The sequence below is a fragment of the Anabrus simplex genome, chromosome 5 (genome assembly GCF_040414725.1).
Source record: "Anabrus simplex isolate iqAnaSimp1 chromosome 5, ASM4041472v1, whole genome shotgun sequence".
NCBI lineage: Eukaryota > Metazoa > Arthropoda > Insecta > Orthoptera > Tettigoniidae > Anabrus > Anabrus simplex.
The window spans coordinates 262,406,781-262,433,939 of record NC_090269.1 but is presented as its reverse complement, the minus strand read 5'-3'; the positions used below and the strand labels follow the sequence as shown (position 1 = coordinate 262,433,939).

Genomic DNA, 27,159 nt, shown 5'->3' with positions numbered 1-27,159 from the left:
TGATGGCAAGACTGAATCTTAAATGACATAACCTTTCTGGTCCGAGTTCTAAGCTGAAATATTACATAGCAGTTTTTCAAGGTGCAATGATACGCATCATGAATGTTATGATTATTGTAAGATCCTGTGGTTCAATACTGCAATCTGCACTATGAAACTGGCCTACATAAAAATAATATTGTAATGAATTGGTAAAAATTATTTCAAAATTTCCATTAAAATATAAATGTATTTGAAAAACTAAATTTCTCTTCGCAACGTCTTTTCTACAAATCAATTAAGTCATTAAACTTTAAACATTTACAACTCATAGATATTAAGACAAATTAAACCACTTGATGGACAGGGAGAAGAAAAATTTTATAAGAAGTTTAAAAATAAAATATTCAAAGGTAGAGAGGAAACTGAACCAGAGTCTCTAAAAAACAAGTTGCCACGTCAATACACACTCCACTGGTATGCAGGTAACATTTAGATTTATATCCATTGATACTGTGATGATACAACTAACACAGAAACATTGCACTACATGTTTCATTCCATCACAACTGCTAGTCCCCAATACTAAAACCAAGTAACAGCTAACCACATGCGAGTTAAAAACAGATTCTTGTAAAATTAACACGGCTGTAGAGGATGCATTACTTACAGAAGGGCTTTTGGGCAAACCCACTCTCTGGCCACAGGTGGTCAGTAAGTTGACTAGACATTCTCGAACTCGACCCTGAAAAATCAGAAGTTAAGCTGATTACATCACACACACACACACACATGTACAACTGTAAAATTGAATATAAAATATAGAAAAGGAGATACTTAAATGTCGAGTTTGTTATGTATCAGTGTATGCGTGCACACACAGAGAGAGAGGGGGAGAAATATTTGGTTTCATCCATGCATTGAACATTTCATGACATTTTAAGACAAGAATGGAGATGAGACTTGTAAATTTAATATATCTGCAATATGGTATCTACTGCTCACCAAGAGATAAATGAACAAACATCTGTAAAACATCAGAGCATTATTTCACAATTTACATTATGTATGTCCACCTTAAAACACTTAATACTTGATAATTTGTGAAGCAGAGTTTTATCCTTAATGTACTTATTCTCGAGACCATCAAGTTACTGTTGCTCTAATTTGTTCCACTCTTTAATAACAATTATGTCCAGTCAGGACAAACAGAGTGTTTGTTTTAATCAATCTAAAACATGTTCAATAGGTTTCATATCTAGAGAGTAACAAGACCCTCTAACCTAGTGTCATCAGCATTGAAAAGAAAGATACTAATGATGGATGAGTAAGTTAGAAGTAAGAAAAAAAATACTGGTCATACAAATCCAGAATGAGTTGGAGGATGCTGTTCTAATGTAAGGGAGCTACAAACTAAACCTGTATGACTAGGAGAGGCTTACAGTGACAGCTGACAGTAATGTGATTTTAAAACATTGTTTAGCCTTCACCTTGTTGTGCTTCAGCACTTCACTGTGTCTCAGATGATCAGTATGATCAGTATTTCCAGGTTCTTTACAGATTCACCAAACAAGTTGCTGGCATCCAAAATAAACATGAGAAAGCCATATAGAAAACAGTTCACAGAGGATGCCATAGTCCATAGCCCAAGGCCACATTATTCAGCTTTGGTATCATAGTCTCGCCAGGAATAAACTTTATCTACATGGACTAAAAATGTTGATCAAGTCTTGGCAGACGTAAGTCATCGTACTTGCTGAGCAAAAGTTGTCTAATAGACAGCATTGCTGAACATCTGAGCTGGAGTGAATAATTGTAATTCATTTGAAGTAGGGAGTTAAACTGACTTAAAATAGTTTCATTTTAGCCTTTAACAGAGGAGAGTATGGAAAATTCCTGGGAAAATCCATACTCCATGTGGCATCAAGATTTGAACCAGAGTCTTCTAAGAACCACAGTTCTTCAATATGATGTACTTAGTTAAACATCTTATGTCCAGCCAGCCCATTTCAATGCTGAGTTAATTCTTGAATACTTAAATTATCTCTAGAATAAAAATTTTCTGTGTAATACCTTACATTCGAAATTCAAAATAAACTTTTTAATCTGATCAAATTTTGATAACACCTCTTGTGATCAGCTTACACTAGTACTACTGCATATTACGTTGACCTACCTGTGACATCCAAGGGCGCTTCCACCCAGCAATGCTCACATTATCTGCAGGAGACAAGGAGACAGAGCGACGAGGAGATGAAGCTGTTCCACCAGTCACAGGAACTTTCTCATCAACTTTGACTAGAAAACGTCGCCCTATCACTGGAGTCTGAGACAGGTCAAAAGTGAACTCCATAGTGCGGCCTGTGGATTATAGTCATATACAGTTAGATATATCCAGATTCAATCATAACACGGGAGATTCAGATGCAGAAAATTATAAAGTTTCCAAAAGTGTCCCCATTTCCTCCAGTACTATATAAAACACACACACACACACACTAAGTGCTAAAAAGTGCTTTTTGGGTAGCATTTGTTCACAATTCCTTTAAGTAAACAGTTAAATGACAAAATATCAGTTACCAATGTAAACGCATGAAAATGAAAATCCACAGCCTGCTTTCCGTCATTCAACCAGGTCAGGAATGGTATGAATGAAGCCCCCATCTAGCAGCAAGGATAGGAACTGTGCCAGCTGCCAAAGCCTGCCACACTCCTCTGGGGCAATGATTAATGAATGACAGATGAAATGAAATGATATTGGAGAGTGTTGCAAGTAATCAGCTTTATTTTCTGTATCAAAATCTAATCACTAAATTTTACATTCTTCCGCCGTTTTGATACTTTATTTTGCCTTTTGGCAAAATTTTTATTTATATGTTAACTTTTTTTTTTTTTTTACATGTTTCGTTCCTTATTTAGGAACATCCTCGGCTGTTATAGTGGCTTAGGTGAATGGTCAAGATTTTAAATACATAGATTTACAAATACATTGATTCACTTAAAAACTAAATATGAATTAAGATAGATGATATTAAAAATGTGGGGTTAGTGTGTTACTGGTATGAGCGCAGATGATTACATGGTTGATTGACTTAAAACTATGTCTATTCATTAGAATAGTTGTTCAAAAAATTTTTCACTATGTTACATAAAAAGTCTGTATGCAATTAAAATTTTTATAAAAAATGTTTAACTTCATAACATTGTTCGAATTGTTGAAAGTTTTTCTTCTTTTCCTTCCAGGTAAGTTGTTGTATGTTGTGTGCTTGCTTATGGTGCTTTTGATTGAGTCTAATGTGGAAACTTTGGAGCTGATTGCTGATCTATTAATGTGAAGGGAGCCTCGTTTCAAATTTCTGAAATGAAATAAAATACGGTAGTGGGAATTTGTTCGAAAGCATGTGTCTTTGCGTAATAATAGAATGTATAAAAAAGTTCCTTTACCTTGCTATAGCTGAATTCCGATTCTACTGTGACCCTGGAGGGACGTTTAATGCTGCTTTGCGTCTGGTGAAGTAACGGTGTGTGTATTCCGTTGTATGCTCCTCCCTATGGGGAGGTGGGGCTGCGGAGAGGGGAGGGGGCGCGTCGGTTACAGTCACGGCATCAACTTTGGGAGGGCCGAGTAGAGGGGATGTACAAAATGGCGGAGGCTCTGTCTTGTTTATCCTTCTACTATTTGTATTGTGTTTTTTGCCTAATGCTTCGAGACTTGACAATGTCCCTTCAAATAAAGGGTTTCTATTATCAATAGTTTCATTGAGGTTATTGTCTTGATTACTTTTTTGTTCTAAATAAATATATAGATTTTCTAAAGTATTAAGGAGAGCTCCTTTGTTTATTTTATGTAATATAGTTAAGTCCTGCTCTATGGTTGTAAATTGATGTCCCGTTAAACTCATGTGCTGGCCCATCGCGGAAATTTTTTATGTCTTTCGGCATTGACATGTTCTTGATATCTTACAGTAAAACTGCGCCCAGTTTGTCCGACATAACTTTTTTACATTGATGGCATATAAATAAAAAATTTGCCAAAAGGAAAAATAAAGTATCAAAACGGCGGAAGAATCTCAATAGTGTAAAATTTAGTGATTGGAGAGTGTTGCTGGAATGAAAGATGACAGGGAAAACTGGAGTACCCAGAGAAAAACCTGTCCTGCCTCTGCTTTGTCTAGCAAAAATCTCACATGGAAGGCTGGGATTTGAACAATGGAACCCAGAGGTGAGAGGCCAGCATGCTGCCGCCTGAGCCATGGAGGCTTTGTAAACACATGTACATATTTTGCTATCGATTTAGTATTAACACAATTCTTATTTAAAAATAACTAGCCTCTACAAATGTATAAACTTAGAATTTTGTGGATCAAAAGTATTTTGCTCATAAAACAATACATCAATACACAAAAAACATTGTCAGATGTTCAGGTACAAGTTTGGTACTTAGTTGCATATCTGTGAGCACTGATAACAGCACCACATCTTTGTGTATAGAATCTATGTTTCTGCCAAAATATGGATGACAAATTGTCCATTTCTCTTGTAAAGTTGCAAAGAACTGATCCTTATTTGAGTAACTTCTACAATGTACACAATGGTCCAATTTCTTCCAGATGTGTTCAATGGGGGTTGAGGTCTGAGCTTTGGGTTAGCCAATCCAAAAGTTTGAGTTTCTTCTCTGAAAACAAATTCCTCACATGGCTGGTGGAATGCTTTAGATGTTGTCCAGCTGAAATATCCAATTTTGAGGGATATTCTTCCTTCCATGTGGTATCATATGACAGAATATTACGATACACAAAGCGATCCATTATCCCTTCTATTCATATGAGATGACAAACGCTATGTCTAGAAAAACAACCCCACATCATGCTGCTACCATCTCCATTTTTAGTGGTTAGTGCTTGGTATCATATATTGTTTCTCTGGTTTGTTAGTCAATGAATATACCTGATACTGCCAGACGAGAAGAGGCTGAACTAACTTTTGTCACTCCGTAAGACCTCTGACCAATCTTTACTCCTCCATCTGACATAACTCTTTTAAACTCTACCCTTGCCTTTCTATTTTTTGGACTGATCAGTGGTTTTCTTGCAGGTTGTGTACCATTTAAATCAGCAGCTGCTGAATGGTGTTTTGCTGTGTGTTCTTGTAAACAATCCCTCATTTCCCTGACAGATCATTTGGTATCAGTAACAGATTGCTTCCGATTTTTCTGTCCTCCTGTATGATTGATTTCCGAGGCTGACCCAATCTGAGTCTGTCATGTACACCTTCTTCTTCTTCTTGTTGATGTTCATTCCATGCACTTACCAGCTGTTGAGATATCGTAAACTCCCTAGCAACACTTGATTAGGATATCATTTCTTTGAAGCCATTTAAGGCAGTCTGTCTTAGATTGATAGAATATTCCTTCTGTTTTGGCATATTCACAACATTTAAAGATAAAAATAAAATATAACATATTCCCACTAAATCATACAATGTACTATTTGGACTAATTCACAAAAATACTGTATGAGCCAATGTCTTTCTGTGGATACTAGTTAAATGTATCTCTATCTTAGGCATGCGATGACAGTAACAAGCTACTTTACACTGCATGACTCAGCTGAAGGCTCTGTCCTGCTGTTTCTACATGTAACAGTGCTGACAACAGACAATAACTAGCTACAAAATACTTTTGAACTCTAATGTACATACATAAGCTCAACGGACAAAAAATTAGTCACCCCTGGAGAAATCATTATAAGCATCATTTAATAACCTATAACTCCACCTCTGGACTTCATAACTGCTTAGATTCAGTTAGGAAGTGAGTCCACAAAGTTGTGCAGGTACGTCGCATCCAGGTTAAGCCATTCACTGGTGATTCGATTGCACAATTCCACCAAATTGCGGGGATGTCGGCGTTTTACCCACTGTTCCAACATGTCCCATACATTTTCAATGGGTTTCAAGTCAGGTGATTTTGCAGGCCAATCGAGATGTAATAGGGTGGGGGAGTGTTCACGAAACCAGTCAAATATGCGTCCAGCTGATGAACTTTGCTGTTGTCATCTTGAAAATTTGGGGTATCAATTGCATACTCATCATACACATGTTGACTGAAAGGCAACACTTGACCATCCAGAATGTTTAAATAAACATGCTGGTGTATGTTAGTGATCAACTCAGTGAGCAAGCCCAATCCATGATACAAAAAAACACCTCCAAAACATCACAGACCCACCTCCAGCTAAACTCCAATCTTGCACATATCCAGGATGAAATGCTTCAATTAGCCTTCAGTGTATTCGACAACGTGCGTCATTGGAATACAGGCAAAAATGTGATTTGTCACACCACATTATGTTCCGCCACTCACCTACTGTTCATGTTCGATGATTTCTAGCCCATTGAAGACGCGCAGCTTTACGTGCCTATGTGAACAATGGCCTCTTGCGAGGCGATTGACTCCAAATGTTCATTGCATGCAGTTCCCGTCCCAATGTTTTCTTGCTAACAGGTTCATTCACTGACTGCAGCAATTCCTGTCAGGTTTGGAAGCGATTTCGATTCACAAGCCGTGAAACACATCTCTGGTCCCTCTCAGTCAGGATCATTTTCCGACCACAATTCTGATCTCATGTTTCATGGCAACGTGTAGTACACCACTGCTTGTAGACACATTGAACCATTCCGCTGCAAAACACCAACAAATCCAGCAACTTCATGCAATGTATGGCCATGGCACAGCCAAACATGATTGCCCATTTTTGCCACTCTGTCACATCCTTACATCCACCCATGTTGACGTACACTGTCAGCTTGAAACATCAATGTCTCAGTGATCGATTACCGAGTGAGTTGGCCGTGTGGTTAGGGGCGCACAGCTGTGAGCTTGCATTTGAGGGATAGTGGGTTCAAACCCCACTGTCGGCAACCCTGAAGATGATTTTCTGTGGTTTCCCACTTTAACACCAGGAAAATGCTGGGGCTGTACTTTAATTAAGGTCAAGGCTGCTCCGTTCCCACTCCTAGCCTTTTCCTGTCTCACCGTCACCATAAGACCTATCTGTGTTCATGCGATGTAAAGCCAATTGTAAAAAAAAAAAATTATCATCATTATTCCAGTGAACTAACTGTAGATCCCACGGAATCACCAGACAAATGGAAGAAATATTTTGAATAACTTCTTAGTGTAAAACAACTATCGAGGTATTACATTGATCAGTGTATCAGGCAAGGTGTTCACAGGTATTTTCAAGAGGAAGGTGAAATCAATAGTGGAGAGTAAGTGGAATGAAAACCAGTGTGATTTCAGACCTCAGAGGGGCTGCCAGAACCAGATATACAGTATGTGTCAAGGGGTTAAACAAGACTGTAAAGTTTCACGTTAGTTGTTCATAGTATACATAGATCATTTACTGAAAGGTTTAGCAAGAAGAGGTATAGTTTTATGGAAATGAATTAAGCAGTTTAGCCTATACCAACAACTTGGTCCTTATGACAGACTGTACTGAAAGCCTGCAATCCAATATAATGGAGCTTGAAAAGAGGTAAAGCAAATATTACAGAAAAATCGGCATTTCTGAGAATAAAGTGATGTCAATAAGGAACAAACCTCACATCTCTTCAATTGCTTTAGATTTTAAAGAATGCTAGAGTGTCCAAATTTTGTCCTGCATCTGCATCTTTAATGTGTCAGAAACTAATGGCACAGAATAATCACATATAAACACCCTCAAATGACAACAACCTCAGCTGAGATCAATCTTTTATAATCCTGCCCCCATACATGATGGAGTTTTGGGTTTGTATAACTTTTCTTTCAAATACATCAGTATACTTGTTTGTTCAAAGGATGACAAAAGCTTACCTGGCAACTCCTTTTTGGTAAACATTTCGCTGTCTGTGAATGAAGGATGTGGAGAGGTGGCACTGGGTTCCCACGGCTGCGAATGCAGTGAGGTCGGAGGAGCAACCAGTGTGGATGAACGAGTCACCACTAACTTCAAGATCTTCAGGGCTTCTTTGTAATGTGCACCCTGAAAGTAAGTCACTAATAAAATTTTCTGCTCTCTATCATTCTTTGCTTTTAAAACAAAAGAAGAGTAAGGTCTCACCTCGATATACTTGGCTATGACTCGTAAGAGGTCAGCATTGATGGGTTGAGCTGCTGCTGAGGCCAGATCCACATAGTGCAGCATACAATGAATAATACTCAGGACAGGAAGCTGTACTGCTGTGGGGCCCTTTTCAAGAACCTACAGTAGGGGAAGATCAGAATTATTTATGTATATATTTCCAAGTTATTTGAAAATGTTTAAGAAAAAAGAAACAATTGATAGGGAATTTACCACCTGGGCAAAAACCCTCAATGCAGATGATTGATTGATTGATTGATTGACTGACTGACTGACTGACTGACTGACAGACTACATTACATCAAAGTAACCATGATACCATATTATATGGCCAGTGTAGGTTATAATGAGATTCCTTTAACTCTCCTTTCGACAGAGAATGCTCCTAAGAAAACATTAAACATTTGTGGTGGCCTGAAATATACTGAATAATTCAATTACATTTTTAATTAGTCTCACTTGGAAACTGAGGTCAGAGATTATTTAAACTTCTGTCAGTCAAGTAATAAGTAATTGAAAGGAACAAACAAGTGGTAAATCAAGTTATATATACACTAGCAAGATACCTGTGCTTCGCAACGGTATTATACTGAAATTTATATTTTATATACATTTTTATATACATTTTATATATAATCCACCTAAATTTGCGATCTGACAGCAAAGTTCCTCCCATTTTTCAATCTTTCTTTCCAGCAATCGATTTTGTACTTCCAGGGCTAGCTCCAGGTATTCTGCCCAGTCAGTTGGGTCCCTAAATGTTTGCCTTCTTTTTCTATAAGCATTTTAAATATGGATCAAATCCTTGAGAAGATTCGGCGTGGTGTCTTCTTGGGTGCCTTGGTGGTACTGAAGCCGCGGCCGGACTGCATTCGTAGTCATTACCCGGCCAGAACCCGTTTCCAGCGCGCTCCACACATTTTGACGATGGTCCAGAACATTATTATTATTATTATTATTATTATTATTATTATTATTATTATTATTATTATTATTAATGATGTTCTGGACCCCGCAGCAAGATGCAAGACCACTACTTGGTGGTAAATTACATCTGCTGCCATTGTCATTGCTGATAATGTGACAAGCACCACTGATACAGATGTTGATTCCCATAGGGAATCTGAAATATCTGTTCCGAATGAGTAAATTTATAATACCAATATAAATGGTCCGTTATTGGACATTATAAATTTTCCAGCTAACTCATTCCTGGTTGCCAGCGTTTCGCCCTCGTGTGCTAGGCTGGGCTCATCAGTTGGTACCTAGCACACCTACCAAGACGCTGGATAGTGCATACCGTGGAGGCCACTGCGTAGGCTACTGGCAGTGCCAATGCAGTATGAGAGACTTTGTCTCATAAAAAATTGATGCCTGCTTGGCCATCAGATGATACACATGTTGATTCCCACTATCGCGCGTAGGCAAGTGCGTAGGATTTCTGGCGATACGAATTATATACTTCTGTGCATTATTGATAGAGGTGAACAATTGCACGGTCAATATCATTCCTATCATTTATTTCAAATGTGTTTAAATTTTTATTTATATGCCAGGAGAATGTACTGTAATCTAATTTTAAGTTCTCCTAAGGAAAAGATGGCTCTTGTAAACGAACCAAGGAAATGATCAGTTTATGATCAGAATCAAGTACATTATGAACAGTAAAATCAATTGGTCTCAACTCCCTCTTCATCCCCCCCCCTCCCCCCCTCCCCCCCTCCCAAAAAGGTGTGTTTCTTTATGTTTAAAGGAGATTCCAAATACCAATGTTCATGTCAGTTACCTTCAGTTTTGAGATATAAGTAACCCCATAAAAAGAATTCACTCTTTTTCACTTCCTTTCACACTCCCCTTGAGTGATTTTTCCAGAAAAAAAACTTGTTTCTCTATTAGTAAAGGATTTTCTAAATACCAATTATCATGACTGTAACATCTTCAGTTTCTGAGATATGTGTCCTCATAAAAGGAATTCAACTCCTTTTCACCCCTGCCCCCCCCTCCCAAGATGATTTCCCCCCTAAAATGTGTTTATCTTTGTTCTTAAAGGAGTTCCAAATACCAATTTTCATGTCTGTAACAACTTTAGATTTTATTAGATGTAAGTATGCTCACACAATTAATTCGAATAATTTTTCAATTTTTTTCACCCCCCCCCCCCCCCTTTCATTGGATTTTCCTAAATCAAAGCAATACATGTTTCTTTACTTTTAAAGCAAATTCCAAATACCAATTTTCACGTCTGCAACATCTTTTGTTTTTGAGATAATAGTTTCATACAAATAATTCAACTAAATTTCCAATTCTTCCCCCCACCCCCCCACCAAGTGGATTTCTGAAAAAACTTTTCTTTATTTTTAAAGGAGATTCCAAATGCCAAATTTCACGTCTGTAACGTATTCAGCTTTTGAGATATCAGTATCCTAATAAAAAGAATTCAACCCCATTTTCAGTCATTTTCACCCTTCCTAGTGGGATTTTCCTAAAACAAAAATACGTGTTTATTTTTAAAGGAGATTCTAATGCCAATTTTTACATCTGTAAACTTTTGAAGTTTTGAGATATAGATATACTCATTTTAAAAATTGTAATACAAATGTATCCTCAAAATTTCATTTCCTTATGTCCAGTAGTTTTGGCTTGGCAATGATGAATGAGTCAGTCAGTCAAGACATGTTCTTTCACATACCGTATATGAATATAGATGAATAGGAACACACAAACCATTGGTTCCTTTTCTCCTTTTGTCTCTTCCCTCTCCCTGTATTTATCTGGTTTTCTTATATCATACTTTCCACTTCAAGACTAAAGACCTGTCAAGATGGCTCCTCAACGAGTGTTGAAACCCATCCTTCCAATGAAGCTGGGAAGCAGAAAGAAGCTCATTGTGAACTGAGAAGAAATGGATGTAGAAGAATTGCTACAGATGAGGGGAGCACCTATCTATTTGAAGACAGCAGTATATGAAGATGTGGAGATAGGCCTCATCCTTTGGTATATTCATGTTTGTTCTTGTCTCCAATTGCACCCTCTTCCCATGATGACCAGTCATTGTGTCTATTCAATTAACGGAATGTGTTCCTAATCATGTTCTTCTTCCTGTGTTTTTGTTAAGAAGGAAATCATTCTTTTCAGTGTCAACTAAATAATCTTTAAGTTTTGAAGCCTGCCAATGCATGAAATACAAAATTTATAACACTATGACATAGGTACCTGTAGTAATGTTTATAAGTGATTTGATAGAACTTGAGGATGTTCTTGCAGAATGAAACATGTCATTCTGTTATTAATGATATAGTTATATTAATGTTATAGGTTTGTTACAGTATTATACATTTTGTATTTTGTACTTTTACAGACTGAAAAACTGAAAGCTTATATTACTTCTTCCTGACATTGTTGCCATCCAAATGCAGGATACACTTTTCTGCATCTTGCTCGCCACTTTGTCCGATCTACAGCGCCAGAGGGGCAAGCACCAATGGATCGCATATCTTTCCTACTTATGTTTCTTTGTATATATAACTTGATTTGTCACTTGTTTGTTTCTTTCCACTACATTAATATTTTCTGGTACTTAATATTTTACAACTAAAGTCAACAGTTCATTTTTATATTTTGTAAAGATATACGCATAAAGATGTTACCTCTACTAAAAAAGCCAACATGTTGATACTGAGATGAGCATATGTATCATAGAGATATTTGACAACACATTTGGTCCACTGGAAGCTCTCCTTGCTGAAGGTGCGACGGCTGTACAGTGTCATCACTGTACCGAGGTTCTCCAATTTCTTGCTCTTCTCAGTACTTGCCTGGATATAGATTCCAAGCATTAATATTCAACAGTATATATTAAGGTATATTTTAAGAGATAGATAGATAGATAGATAGATAGATAGATAGATAGATAGATAGATAGATAGATAGATAGATAGATAGATAGATAGATAGATTAGTGTAATTCATTACATTACCTGGGCAATGTTCTCTGCACTTCTAATGCACAGCTCATTGGCATCTTCATAATTGAGCAGCATATAGGGAAGAAGAGCTACTACATTCATGGGGAACGCCAGACTCTGAGTTGGATCTACCACCGGCAAGTCCAACAGAGGTGTGAATTGTGATAGTAGAATTACAACAGGTTCATAAGTGTTTGGATTAGTGCAGCCCTGAAACAGACATTCATTTCTTTATCGCTTGAGGATGATAATAAAACATGTCCCAAGACTCCAAAATTAAATGACCAATATTTTTATTTTCCTTATCCTATTGTCACTGTCAATATCATTTTACAGACTTCATTTCCTGGGGATGCTTAGTTGATTCATTGACTGAATAGTAATTGTTCTGTATGACAATTGTTTTCAGTTAAGAGTACACTTATTTGTATGTGTTGAAATTTTGAGATTACCTTGTGAGATTAATATTATCTTTGGATACAATACCCAGGAAGATTACCAAAACTCTAGCATTATCGCAATAAACTTCTCTGACACACAAAAAAGATTAGCTACTAAATTTTATGTTAGTGCAGATACTGTAAATCAAATAACTGAGCAGCTCAAATAATAGACTGGTTCAATTTCACCCAAGAAAAAGGAAGAAACTGTGGCAAGAAAGAGAAAATTACAACAAGTTATGACTGGGTTCCCCTCAGAAGAATAAAATTAAACCTGATGCTTACAACTATAGACTTGACTCATGAATTGGGTGATAGGGAGGTGAATTTGAATGTCATTAATGTTTGCTGTAGACTTCTAATGAGCTGAAGAAAAGCCAGCAAACATCCTAAGAAACATCTTATAATGGAAGAAATACCAAAGTAATATCTCATATGAGCACATAGTCATCAGGATTGAACAATAGAACACTGCAAGAAAGGTTTTCCACTTTTCCGATGGAAGTAATTTTGAAGTGGAGGAGCAGAGGTTTCAATATGCATGCAGAATTATGAATGAGCTAACAAATTCAACACATTTGCAATTGACCACAAAAATTCTCCGTGAAGAATACATTCTGAGGGGTGAATTCCAGGACCCTTAGTGCCAGTCGACAGCATGACGAAAAAGTGGTCGGTTGGTCGGTCAGCATATGGCATGGATTACAGGAAGTGCAACTAGACATTTATGGAATAAACATACAATGACCATATTTACTGAAATATAATCTGCACATGTTTTTTCTAAAAATATTATATTAAAAATCCAGATTCAAGAATTATTCAGGACAAGGTTGACAACAACTTATTGCTTGGTAACAACTGAATCTTCTGTTTGTGTTCCCGTGTACATACTGGCTTGGATGGTCACACAGAAGTAAGCTGACTTGATTGGTTTTGGTGTTTGCAGTTCAGAAGTGAATATTTATAGATTATAAATGTAGTTTAGTGTGCATAACTGAACTGTGTAAATGGAATAATAATAATAATAATAATAATAATAATAATAATAATAATAATAATAATAATAATAATAATAATAATAATAATAATAATAATAATAATAATAATAATAATAATAATAATAATAATAATAATAATAATACTACTTGAACCAACAGGAGGCGAGAAGGCTGCCCAGAAAACTCGCCTACAAAAATTTCGGAAAGCCTATGGTAGGGTTCACAACATATACAATAAAAAGTGCTTGTCCCGCCATGCAAAGATCAGACACTATAATACAGTAATCAAGCCCGAAGTCTTATATGCCAGTGAGACCCTTATACTAAATGGGAAAGGTGACCTAGAAAACATTTTAAAAGAAGAAAGAAGAATCCTGAGGAAAATTCTCGGCCCCCAAAAAACAGAAGATGGATATAGACTGAGGTCACGCAAAGTGACAGAAGAGCTTTCCAACATTGCAGCAGACATCCGCAAAAGACATCTGAAATTTTATGGGCACGTTCGCAGACTGCCGGCAAGTAGACTGACACACAAGATTCTCACCTACATAGAACATCTAAAAAATATTCCATGGGTACTGGAAGTGAAGAAGGATCTGGAAAAAGCCCAGATTAACTCAAATGACACCGCAGACAGCAACCTCTACAGGAAAAAATTTAATAGATGGAAAATGCAACCAGAGAACGAAGTGAAAAAGAAGACTGGAGCAAAGTGGACAGAAGAACGAAAAAGGATCGACGGAGAAAGGATGAGAGCTGTTTGGCAACTCAAAAACAGAATTGTTAGAGCTTTGCGTGATCCATTGGGTCAATAATAATAATAATAATAATAATAATAATAATAATAATAATAATAATAATAATTAGAGCCCGGAAGTTAGGCATTTATTTTTGGTTAAAATAGGCAGGCAAAAAGGCACTTGAAATACAGAAAATAGGCAGTACTGTAATTAAAATAGGCATTTATTAAGAGAGAAAGCAAAGAGGAATCTCACTCATTATTAATGAAAATACTCATTCATTTCTTTATTATCAATTTATCACATAATTAGCGTACTTACTCTTACTTTCCTTGGTTACAAGCAATAACAAGGTGCTTTTTCAAAGTATCAACTGTCATAGACAGACGCTTGTCAGAAAGAATGTTTTTCATCATGGAAAAGAAACATTATATTTCCACTGAAGTGATTGGCGCAAATTTGAAACAAGCTATTTCGGAAGGACACATGCCAGTTCAGTGAAGCCTCCGTGGCTCAGACGGCAGCGCGTCGGCCTCTCACCGCTGGATACCGTGGTTCAAATCCCGGTCACTCAACGTGAGATTTGTGCTGGACAAAGCGGAGGCGGGACAGGTTTTTCTCCGGGTACTCCGGTGTTTCCTGTCATCTTTCATTCCAGCAACACTCTCCATTCTCATTTCATAGCATTTATCACTCATTAATAAATCACTTTGGGAGTGGCGACCCCATCATACTAATAGCCTATATCTGCTTCATTCATTACATCCCTGACCCGGTCATTGACTGGAAAACAGATTGTAGGTTTTCATTTTCACATGCCAGTTGAAACAGAATTTTCACATTTCAGAACATCACGAATGTTCTTCATTTTTTTCAATATACACATTAGCACTCAGAAAACGTTTAAACTTTTCATTAACACTGTTTCCTTTTTCTTCTGGTGTTTGCAGCAGTTGATTTACTGCATCTTCAAAGATCACCATAGATGATACCAGTGAATCCTCTCTATTCTCCAACTTCAAGATTGCTTCTGGTATCACACTATAATGTGCTGTTATAAATGCCAGATCATTGCTGAGCTCTTCATGGTCCAACAACTTTTTTTACCTCGCGAACTGAAGCAACTTCATCTACTGATGCGGCATGAAGTACCTCACTTACCTTGTCCAAATTGTTGCTGTAATATATGACTGCTGAGATCCAGATCCCCCATCTGGTGAGAACTGGTTGTTGAGATAAAGGGAGCTCTGGTGCTACGTCCTTGAAAACCCGGATTCGGGAGGGTGATTTTTGGAAGATTTTCTTGGTATTCGAAACTAACTTACCCACGTGAGGATACAAACTTCTTATCTCTTCAGCAATTCTGTGCAGTCCATGGGCTAGACATGTGAGGTGGAGCATTTTAGGAAAGAGAACTTTCAAGGCTGTAGCTGCTTTATTCATGTAAGGTGCCGCATCTGTGACAAAAAGTAGGACATCATCATGCAGTATTCCATCCGGCCAGAGGAACATTAATGAATTTGTGCCACTGTGGAGCCATTTGCTTTCTCCATCTCTTCTGTCGTCAAGAGAAATACTGATGATAGGTCAGTTTGCTTTGCTTCCGTAGTTCCAATGATGACGTTGGCCATGTAATGTCCCATTGCATCCGTAGTTTCATCAATGGAGATCCAGATCTTCTTTTCGGCAACTCTGCTTTGAATCCTCTGCAGGGGTCTCTTCAAAGGAGATATTCAAATACGTTTTTCTTAATGTGGATTCTGACGGAACTTCTTCTTTAGTGTACTTCTGCAGAAATGTCCTGAGGGATTGATTTTCCTGTTTCCAGAATGGAATTCCAGAGTCCAAGAAAGCTTTACATAGATCCAGGGAAAACTGAGATTTGCCTGCTGGATGTTGTAACTACTGTTGATATTACATTGATCTTAGGGCTAACAATATTTAATCTAGACTTTTGTTTCGTTGTTGCGAAATGTTGAGTTATAAAGTACTTTTTTTTGTGATTAATAGATTTTTTCACAGATTTTGCAAAAGAGAATAGCTACATCAGTAGAAAGTGTATCTGAACCAAATTCGCCAACATAGCCATGTAATTTACCACGCAACGATGAAAATTTCAGCATGATAAATAAGTAAGCGCGAACACCCGAGTTGCCTTTAACAAGTTCAAAAGTAGACTAACAGCTTCTTTTATGTTTGACCTGTTAGACAGAAGTGATTTCCTCCCTTCCTCTGCATTATCTTATCATTTCAAAATCGGGAATACCAGGTAATTAGGCATTGTCACAGCAAAAGGGGTGTGAGGAAGGAGAAGAGACGAACTTCCCTCATCTTCTCTCTTTCCTGGTATTCATTATGCTTGTGCATTCCTTCATTAATGAAGGTTCTGCTATTTACAGAAGTTGAATGAATGGGTTGAGAAAATAAGCTTTCGAATGCCTGAAAACAAATAAACGATTTACAGGGAACAATATTCTAAATAGATATTTGTGATGGCAATATGTAATTTAATTTGTGCAACCTTTTTTGTCTTCGATGTACGCAAATTCATTATGTGCTTTTTAAAATGTATAAATCGCAGAAAGAATTGCATAACGATCAATAAGCCAAAAAAGGTTTTAAATCTTAAAATAGGCAACGGAAGCCAAAATAGGCAAAATAAAAATTGTCTCTACACTTCCTAAATGCGCGAAAACATATTTATCTCTATCTGATTCTTCAATGTATCCAGATAGGTAAAAAAGGCATTTTGCCTAACTTCTGGGTTGTAATAATAATAATAATAATAATAATAATAATAATAATAATAATAATAATAATAATAATAATAATAATAATAATAATAATAATAATAATAATAATAATAATAATAATAATAATAATAATAATAATAATAATAATAATAATAATAATAATAATAATAATAATAATAATAATAATAATAATAATAATAATAATAATAATAATAATAATAATAATAATAATAATAATAATAATAATAATAATAATAATAATAATAATAATAATAATAATAATAATAATAATAATAATAATAATAATAATAATAATAATAAGAGGGTTGGGGCAAAAGTCATGGCAACTATTTTTTTTCTTGAAGATATCAGTCCAGTTGGAATATGCGAATATATACAGACGAAAGGACAAGGTGTTAACTACATGTGTGGACAATGAATAGCACTGAAATATCGTAATACACTAATTTATTATGGTAGTATACAGGGCAATATTGCCTTCCTGGTGCAAAAGAATGACAACACAGTACACATAAAGTTGACATGACAAACCTGGGCCTAGAGACCTGTTTATTTTTAAATAGTGCCACGTCACACCAGGATAGTGCAGAACCGCGATTCATTGCTGAACACAATGCAACACCATTCATCAGCAGTCCATGCTTCCCAGTCACGGCACCACTCCAAACGCAGATGTTTATATTATGTGTTAACAGCAACCAACACATGGGATGATAACTCCCTAGTCCAGCTGCTGCTACTCTCCAACCAATGGTGCGGGATGACTCAGAATGTTGCTCGGAGTTGATTACTTGTTCTCGAATGGCAGGTGCAGATGAAAGGATTACGATGCACTTGTTGCACGATATGGCGATCCTCCCTTGTGGTGTTCAGACGTGGTCAGATTTGGTTGACTGGAACCTTGACGACGGGTATACCTGTCCTTATATTCCCATATATTCTAACATCGGGCCACTGTCGCATCCGAATGCCCTGAAATCTGGATATTGCACAATTCAATCAGCCGGCCAGCCAAATGGGGACCCACAATGAGGTCTCTTTCAAACTCTGTCAGGTGCTGATAAAGCCGTATCACATGAGTACACGACATCTCCATGTTCTTCACAGCAATCACTCAACATCTGACACTCACGTCCCTTGTATACCCTACCAGAAGTGATAAGAACACTAAACACGAACAATACTAATGCATTCTGGTGGCCGTTCTACCTGTCATAAGGAATTGCAACTCTAATCACATCCATGTGTACGAAATCACATTGACATCCGACCATTTCTTATGGGTGCTTCAATTTTTTTTTTTGTCCGTCAGTGTATCCGAGTCGTCCTCTTGCAAACTCTGCTAAAGGACTTTTTTTTTTCAAACTGGAGTTATTAATATCAAAGGAAAGCTCTCAGTGCCCTCTACATGGCTGTGAAATTTTTCATTTGCAAACCCTCCTAACTGAATATGAAATGGCCAAAAGAAAGTTCTGTCAACTTGAAAACCTACTAAACTTAAGATGGATGCAGATGCAAAACTGTCTAGACACACACTTGCATAACATGTTAAATTACATAAGCAACATGGCTGTTCGTTAGGATACATACGCAAAACCTGTTAATTTTTTCGTTTCAACACAGTCACACCACAATGTAAAGCAACCTGATACTTATATTAATATCATGAGAAAACCATGCTAAAGTTACAAATCTAGGAAAATATATATTGTTTGAGACTGGGAACAAGGGTCAGCCAGTACCTTGAAGGAAACTGGAGAGTGGGATTGCCAGTTGTTAATTTTAGTTAATACTTTTGGTCATCCCCTTGCTGGCAAGATGTAATGTTTACAGTATGCTATGTCTTCTGGTATGGGCTAGAGCAAAATATTGTTTACTTTTTGTATGTTTTACATGTGAATTTTTGTGAGTATAGATATTTTATACTTAGATAGTAAAGGTATATTTGCAGTATTTAATATTATTTATCAAGGTGACTTGGAGTTAGTAATACAATACATAGCCGGCTAAAGTCGTGCCAGCTGCCACGGTTAGTTACTTTCATTGACCTGTCTCAGTTTCATCCTTGGCTTTTACAATATGGAAGTGACCGAGGTTTGACTGATGCTTGTAATACCATTCCTTATGCAGCCAGTCCCTGTTATGAATGGTGTGAAAATATCACTCATAGGGTCGGTTGGTGCATGCATTTCAGTCGGCTTGGCAGACTGATATGCAATAGCAACTTCTGGCTCGGTGAGGAAAGCAACGGGAAACTACCTCACTCCTCATTTCCCTAGTATGCCTCTTCAGTGATGCCTAGGCTGTCTATGATAGCTTTTGGTGGAGCTGTGGAGGATCAAGCCAGCCTTCGGGCTGAATACCCAACACACAACACAACATGACTGTAAAAGTCTTGTGTTCTTAAAAGCAATGGTTGCCAATTCCCTTTTCTATTTTGCAAGTATGATCTGTTTAGTTAAATTTACAAGTTGTCATGATATCCAGACCATGAAAAGAATTTTGTTAGTTACTTTGCTCAACTTTTACTTTACTCTTTCCTAGAACTTTCAAATTCCTTCAGAGTTCTACTCGGGCAGGAGCTAAATCGTTAACGTGTTAAGCTCATGCAAAGAGGTGTTAATTTCAACAGGACAAAAATGACTTGATATTAAATATTTCGTAATCATTCATTTTAATTTACTTCATTTGGCTGGCACTCTCCAGTTGCTTGTTCCAAAATATTGTAATACTGTAGCCTCTTGCATTTTATAACACCTAAAATGAGTTCAAAACATGCAGACAAGAAAAAGAAAGTCAGTCCTGGTATAACTTTCTGGCAGATTTTGCAAGTGGAAGTCAAATTTGACAGATTTTGCAAATCAGAACGTGATCAAGAACACCGTTGATGCAGATGCAAAACCTGCCAAATTTGACTTTCACTTGTAAAACCTGCTATCCGTGAAGTTTAAATTATTATAGTTTGAAAACCATTTGGGTGAGTTTATACAAACTTTAACATTAAAATCAATGAATTTTTTTTTCCTGATTTATAGTAAAAATCATTAACTTATCTCTTCGGGATTAGCCGTAAGACTTTTATGCCCATTTCCTCCATTACACTTATGATGCATTTAGCAGAGTTTGCAAGTGGATGACTCATTTCATTGCTTAAGTTAAACATCTCATTTCATTAAGAGAAAAATCAACTTATTAATTAGTATACTGGTTGGTATGCTCTTATGTTGGAGAAAGTGGAACAGTTCCTATATTCAAATTTCATGGGGTTGCTTGTGAGTAGAGGAGAATTTTAATGTATGCAATGATATATTTACCTAATAAAACTGTGTGTGCTAAATATTTTGGATTTTACATTTTTTCTCTGTTTTCCCTATAAAATTGGTATTCATGGATTATACAAGATTATACAGTATGTAAGCCTGAAAATATATAAATACAAATGTAAAGAAAGCACACAAAACCTGAATTAAGAAAGAAAAATTACAAAAGAACATTAAAATAATTTAGAATATTTACATACTATTTCAAGGTTTCTGGGTCTACAAAACTATGTCTAAGTTTCTAATCCAGTTGAGGGCAGCCAGTGACATGTCATGGAAATCTTTTAGGTTTCCATGACAGACATGCAGACTGCATTCTTTCACAATGTGTTGAATGGTCTGCCTTTCAGACAATCACATTGGGAGGAGAGAGTTTTGCCTCATTTATGCACACTATCTGTAGAGATCGCTTATCCTGATTGTATCCTGTTAAATGTCCCCTACTCTTTATGGCGATTACATACAGACTGGTTTCTCGGCAGAATTGATGAACTTCCGATGTTTCCCGGGAACGGTATCCTTCAACATCTCTGACCACTTGTCATCGTTGAAATTACTGAAGTGTAGTGATTCAGCAGTCAGGATGGGTGGTTGTCAGGATTTTAAGCAGTTCTTTAGCGTAGGCTCTCCATACTTCAGAGTGGATAGGAAGCTCAGGATGGCATATTAACTTATGATATTCCCTGGAAAGTGTGTTTTGTTTGTCCAGATAAGGTGGTGCTCTGTGAGACTTAGAGATGAGAGCTGTGCAGAGAAGTGGTTCTAATGCATCCTGTTATTATAGTAGAATTCATATGGACATCAATCTTCCTCTCATGTGGACTATTAATCACCATTGGAGCACAATATTCAACAGCAGAACAGATGAGTCCTACAGAAGAACATCATAACGATGTTGTGGTTCTACAGTTTCTTTATATGTTATTGAGTGACCTCACTTTTACCATGGTGTCCTTTAAGTGCTTCTTGAAAGACAAGGTTCTTATACAAGGAAATGCCCAAATATTTTAGAAAACTTTAATGATTGAGAACATTCTCATTAAAGGTGACAAATAACTTTGCATTGGTGATTCTGTTGTTTTGATGGAAAGACCTAACTCCAGTGTTGTTCGGATTTGGTGTCAGCCTCTATTTCTGGAAGTACTCACTCACAATGGTTAGGTCAGCAAAAAGCATCTCCTTACTCTTCTCAGACTTTACTGTTGCATTGCCAAACTAGATCATCTGCATCCTTGACGGTGGAGGCACATTTGATGTGGACAAGTTAAAGAAAACTGGGGCCAAAACTGAGCCCTGAGGAATGCTGGTTGGTTTCATTTGCCTGCTTAATCTGTTAGCAAGGAGCACTTGGAAATATCTCTCAGACAGTAAGTTGTTTATAAACTTGATTATGTTTTGGCATGGTATTAACACGCACAAGTTTATAGAGCAATTCTGTTTTTCACACTGTTCCACAGGCAGTTGTAAATTCAACAAAAGCAACAGGTGTTTTAAGTAGCTATTGGCACCAAACCCAGCATTTATGTGAACTCTAAAATCTAGCCCTTCTTGAGGTTGGTAAGCTCTTTCTTAACCTTTCTTGTATGCTGCTAGTGTGATAGTGCTTTAAACAGTGAACTTATCCAATAGGCTATTTGATATGATGTTACTTGTGGATCTTTAAGTGAAGGAAGGCCACTTTCCCCCCCACCCCCACCCCCACCCCCACCCCCACCCCACCCCCACCCTTGTTTCTTCAACAAATTCCATACCTTTCTGTTCAGCAGTACCACTGTCATTGGTTTTTAGATAAGACTAGTCCAGGTCTTCACATTAATTGGTCCTGACTGAAATGTACTAATTTTGGAATCCTCTTTGCATACACATTTTTGATGTTAATAAAACATATCCAACAAATCTTTCACAATTCTCACTCACTGGGATAATCCACCTGATCACTTTGTCAAGTTTGTTGGAGACCTTTGTCTGGGAAGCTTCTGTTTGGCCTAAATTCCATTCCTTCAATTGGTGGGCCTATTCTGTTATTCTTAGGAGCTTGTAGGAGTAACTCAAAAGGGCGATAGGATGACAGCTATGAATCAAGTCAAATTGGAGTTGCGGAAAATTAAGAAAAAATGTAAAGGAGAGGATGGTATTACTTCTGAAATACTTCATCTATTGGATGAAATTCTTCCCACAATAATGGACATTTACAATTACTCGCTGACAACTCACACATTTCCATCGCAATGGAAGCATGCAACTGTTCATCCCACTCTTAAAGTAACAACTCCCATAACTTTTTCGGATTATCTACCCATCAATATTATATCAGTTCTCTCCAAAAGTCTTGAACAATTCATCCATATTCAAACATCAGAATTTCTTCTCAAGCATAATCTATTAGACCTTCTGCAGTCAGGTTTTAGACCTAATCATAGAACTTGTACAGCTCTTCTTGAAGTCAAAGACATTAGAACTACAATGGTAAAGAGGAAGGTAACTCAAATATCTCTCATAGATTTCAGTCAAACATTTGACAGTAGAGACCATGATATCCTCATTACAAAATTCAGAAACCTTTTCATGGCATGATGCAATGGTTCAGTTCTTACCTCAGAAATAGGTATCAGAGTAAATTTCGACAATAGTTCATCTTTCTGGAGTTCCTCAAAGTTCTGAGCTGGGCCCCATTATTATTTTCTATCCTTAAAAATGACATTTGTAAATCACTAACAAGCTATAGGTACCATAATTATGCTGATGACCTGTGGGTTTAAAAACACTCTTGACACATGTAACATCTCAGAAACCATACTAGAACTCAATTCTGAACTGTCATTGCTCTGTAACTGGGCCACACAAAATGGACTCAGAATCAAACTTGAAAAGACCCAGATCATTATAATAGGTGGGAACTTATCTGATGTTGTATTACATGAAACAAAAGTTACACTGAGTAAAATATTTAAAAACCTTGGAGTTACATCTGATAGAAGGTCCATGGACCTGTTCAAGAGTGTGTCAATTTCTCCATCTGTTGCAAAGATCCAAGAAATTGCTACCCTTAGCAATAAAAATTAATCTATTGAAAATTCTAATAATGCCCTTATTTGACTACTATATGATGTTGTATATAGTGATGTTAACTCACAGCTAGCCAGTAGACTACAGAAAGGTCAAAATTCCTGCATTCGTTTCATCTTCAGTATGAAACTGCGTCAACAATTCATTCCATATCTTAACAAACTTTCAATGTTAAACCTGCAAACAGAAAGGCAACTTCATGCCCAGTGTCAACTACACAACATTCTGAGTATGTCTACATGTCAGTACCTCGCATCTGATGTTGTATTACATGAAACAAAAGTTACACTGAGTAAAATATTTAAAAACCTTGGAGTTACATCTGATAGAAGGTCCATGGACCTGTTCAAGAGTGTGTCAATTTCTCCATCTGTTGCAAAGATCCAAGAAATTGCTACCCTTAGCAATAAAAATTAATCTATTGAAAATTCTAATAATGCCCTTATTTGACTACTATATGATGTTGTATATAGTGATGTTAACTCACAGCTAGCCAGTAGACTACAGAAAGGTCAAAATTCCTGCATTCGTTTCATCTTCAGTATGAAACTGCGTCAACAATTCATTCCATATCTTAACAAACTTTCAATGTTAAACCTGCAAACAGAAAGGCAACTTCATGCCCAGTGTCAACTACACAACATTCTGAGTATGTCTACATGTCAGTACCTCGCATCCAGGTTTACCAAACTCTCAGAAACTCATCAACTAAACATCCGCTCCCACAGCAGGTTCATCCTGACCATCCCCACACACACCACCAAATGGTATTCTCATTTCTTCAAACAGGTGCTATGTGGACCTGGAACTCCATACCAGACGAGTCGTGGAGCCTGACTAGTCATTCACAAACCAGAATAAGAAATATTTACTTTACATTTAATTGTGGATGTTATTACTGTTAAGTTGTGATTAGGACTATCATTATTATTGTTGTTGTTTTTACTATTATCATCAGATTCATAATACAGTTACTTTTATGTTATGGGTAATTTCTTTAAATTATTTCATAGTTACTTGGTGTATGTATCAGTTTCTTGTAATAGTTAACCTTGGTTTAGAGTAAGAGAAGGCTTTATAGCTCTAACTACACCAAGCAAAATAGGTAAACAAACAAACAAACAAAAAAATAATTAATTAATTAATTAATTAATTAATAAACAAATAAATAAACAAACACTACATCAAATCAGAATTTTTTAGGTTCCATCTAGGTCTTGAGATCGACTGGATTACAGGTAATTGGATTCCTAATTCGAGTAGTACCACATGTTCTTGATTTTCTGGAAAGCTGCTAAGTCCTGATCTTACTATGCTAAGTGGTTGACATTGTGAATTCTGATTTACAAAACACAAACCACAGATTTCAAAAGTTTATTTGTTCTTGCTTTGCTGGGTGCTTTATGTCGCACCGACACAGTTAGGTCATATGATGACGATGGGATAGGAAAGGGCTAGGAATGGGAAGGAAGCGGCCATGGCCTTAATTAAGGTACAGCCCCAGCATTTGCCAGGTGTGAAAATGGGAAACCATGGAAAACCATCTTCAGGGCTGGCAAAAGTGGGGTTCGAACCCACTATCTCCCGAATACTGGATACTGGCCACACTTAAGCGACTGCAGCTATCGAGCTCGGTTATTTGTTCTTTGGGTCAAAAACTAAGAGAGATTAAAGGTATGGAATGGATGAACAAGTGGAAAGAAAAATGTAAAATGGGTAGTATATTATTGTTGTGTTCCAATTAATTCACATAGACTGTATTGCCCTTCCTCTAAACAGCAATATCAATCAACCAGGTCATCAGTTTTACTACCAGTCGAGACCCAATCAGAAGATCCAGTATATATTTTTGCTCATCACCAGTTAAGTTTACCAGTTCTCCTTTTCTTAATCTGTTTGTGAAAACTTCCACTTCCAGAATATACATTTCAGAATGCTACAGTGAAAATATTAACAAAGCACTTGGGTGTGTAACTTACAGACAGGGTATCTCAGTGCATTAATATGTTAGTCATTGGAATTTAATATTTAGATTTAACTTCAAATTATCTCATCGTACAGTCCAGAGTAAAATGTAGCTTTTACAGAAGCCCCAGTCTCTTTTATGGTTGTAAAAATATGGAAGCTGCTGAGGTACAGGTGGTGCTGTGTAAAAAAATTCAGAGCATGACTACTTCATCTGAATTCTATTAAAGGTGTTTCTCCTATTGCCATCACTTTCTGTATCACTGAGGAAATCAGTGGGGAACTACCTCACTCATAAATTTGTTTAGTATGCATCATCATGGTGACACCATCCATTATTGGAGTTTCCCCTATATGGAGATCCATCCAGCCTTTGGGTTGGAAGAATTCTTTCACATAGCTCAGAAGTTTACAACAGTTACACTCAATACATAATGTGTGAATGTGTATACCATTACAGGAATGATTATTTTAAAAGAAGAAAACAATACACCAAAGAATTAGTTGGTAGTCAGATGATTATCACATACCTTCAGAAGTAAAGCATGCACTCCAGGGAAAGCTGCCCATTTCAGTTGAGACTGCAACTTTTCCACTTTATCTCGAGCATCAGGACGATCCAATGGCAGTCGATGTAGCACACGACTCAACAGTCGTAGTGCCAGCAAGAACTCATGTTCATAATCAGACTCTAGGAGAGAAACTGCGAGCCAGAACAGTTGTGCCAGAATTGTCATCTTATCATCCTGAGTGGCTGAATCTCCCAAAAGCTTCAAAGACTGAGCAGATCGGGAGCGTGAAAGGTTAGTTGAATATTTATTGAGACTGCACCCAGAACGAGCTTCAAGCTCAGAGGATGTTCTGCCACGGATATCTGGAAAAATTAACAGTATACAATAATTATATTAGGACTATGAAGAAGCTGTGATTAATAAGGGAATATATGTTTGTATCAAGGCTAGACTCATTCCTCAAGATGCTGGCAGGACATATAGCATTTGAAGAAGAGGAGGAGGGTATATATTTCGTATAGATTATTTTGATATACATCACTGGCAGGCAGGCAGGCAGGCAGGCAGGCAGGAATCAGTATAGGAATATATCAAGGTTAAGAAAATAAAACCAAGCCCATTCTTCACTCCATGGTTCCAAAAAGCCAGGCTCTTCATGATTACAGTATTTCAAATAATTTTGAAAAATATTTTTTTGAACATACTGAAAAACTATTAACACATTCTGAAAACTGAGGATCAAAAATTGTTTTAGGATATTAATATCTTCTAAATTTATTTTAAAATATGTCAAATTAAGGTAGAAAAATCTGTGTAATAAGCATAATCAGAATTAATGATAATTTCTTCTAATCTCAAATTTCATTTTCAGTTCAAACAACTTGAAGTATACATAGCTTATTTTTGAACAAAGGTAAATAACAAGAGAATACATGGACAAAAGTTGCTTCACCGAGCTCGATAGCTGCAGTCGCTTAAGTGCTGCCAGTATCCAGTAATCGGGAGATAGTGGGTTCGAGCCCCACTGTCGCCAGCCCTGAAGATGGTTTTCCATGGTTTCCCATTTCACAACAGGCAAATGCCGGGGCTGTACCTTAATTAAGGCCACGGCCACTTCTTTCCACTTGCTGGGCCTTTCCTATCCCATCATCGCCATAAGACATATCTGTATCGGTGCAACCTAAAGAAAATAGCAAAAAAAAAAAAAAAAAATGCTTCAAATTCTGTCTAGATGGCACAAGAAAATCTTGCTGAGTGATACCGTGTGTCTT

General features: G+C 36.9%; 1 protein-coding gene across 2 annotated transcripts in view; it reads right to left on the bottom strand.

The window, feature by feature from the left end:
* Positions 1-27,159, bottom strand: part of fry (Protein furry) — a 1,574,680-nt gene that overhangs the window by 93,985 nt on the left and 1,453,536 nt on the right. For both annotated transcript variants that reach the window (XR_011018272.1, XM_068227610.1), the window contains 7 exons: positions 25,907-26,250; positions 12,083-12,280; positions 11,753-11,920; positions 8,085-8,225; positions 7,838-8,006; positions 2,156-2,340; positions 650-724 (listed from right to left, as the gene is read on the bottom strand). Coding sequence is in view for 1 of the 2 variants with exons in the window: in XM_068227610.1 (XP_068083711.1) it covers positions 650-724; positions 2,156-2,340; positions 7,838-8,006; positions 8,085-8,225; positions 11,753-11,920; positions 12,083-12,280; positions 25,907-26,250 (1,280 nt within the window). In the remaining variant the exon portion in view is untranslated. The remainder of the gene's footprint in view (positions 1-649; positions 725-2,155; positions 2,341-7,837; positions 8,007-8,084; positions 8,226-11,752; positions 11,921-12,082; positions 12,281-25,906; positions 26,251-27,159) is intronic.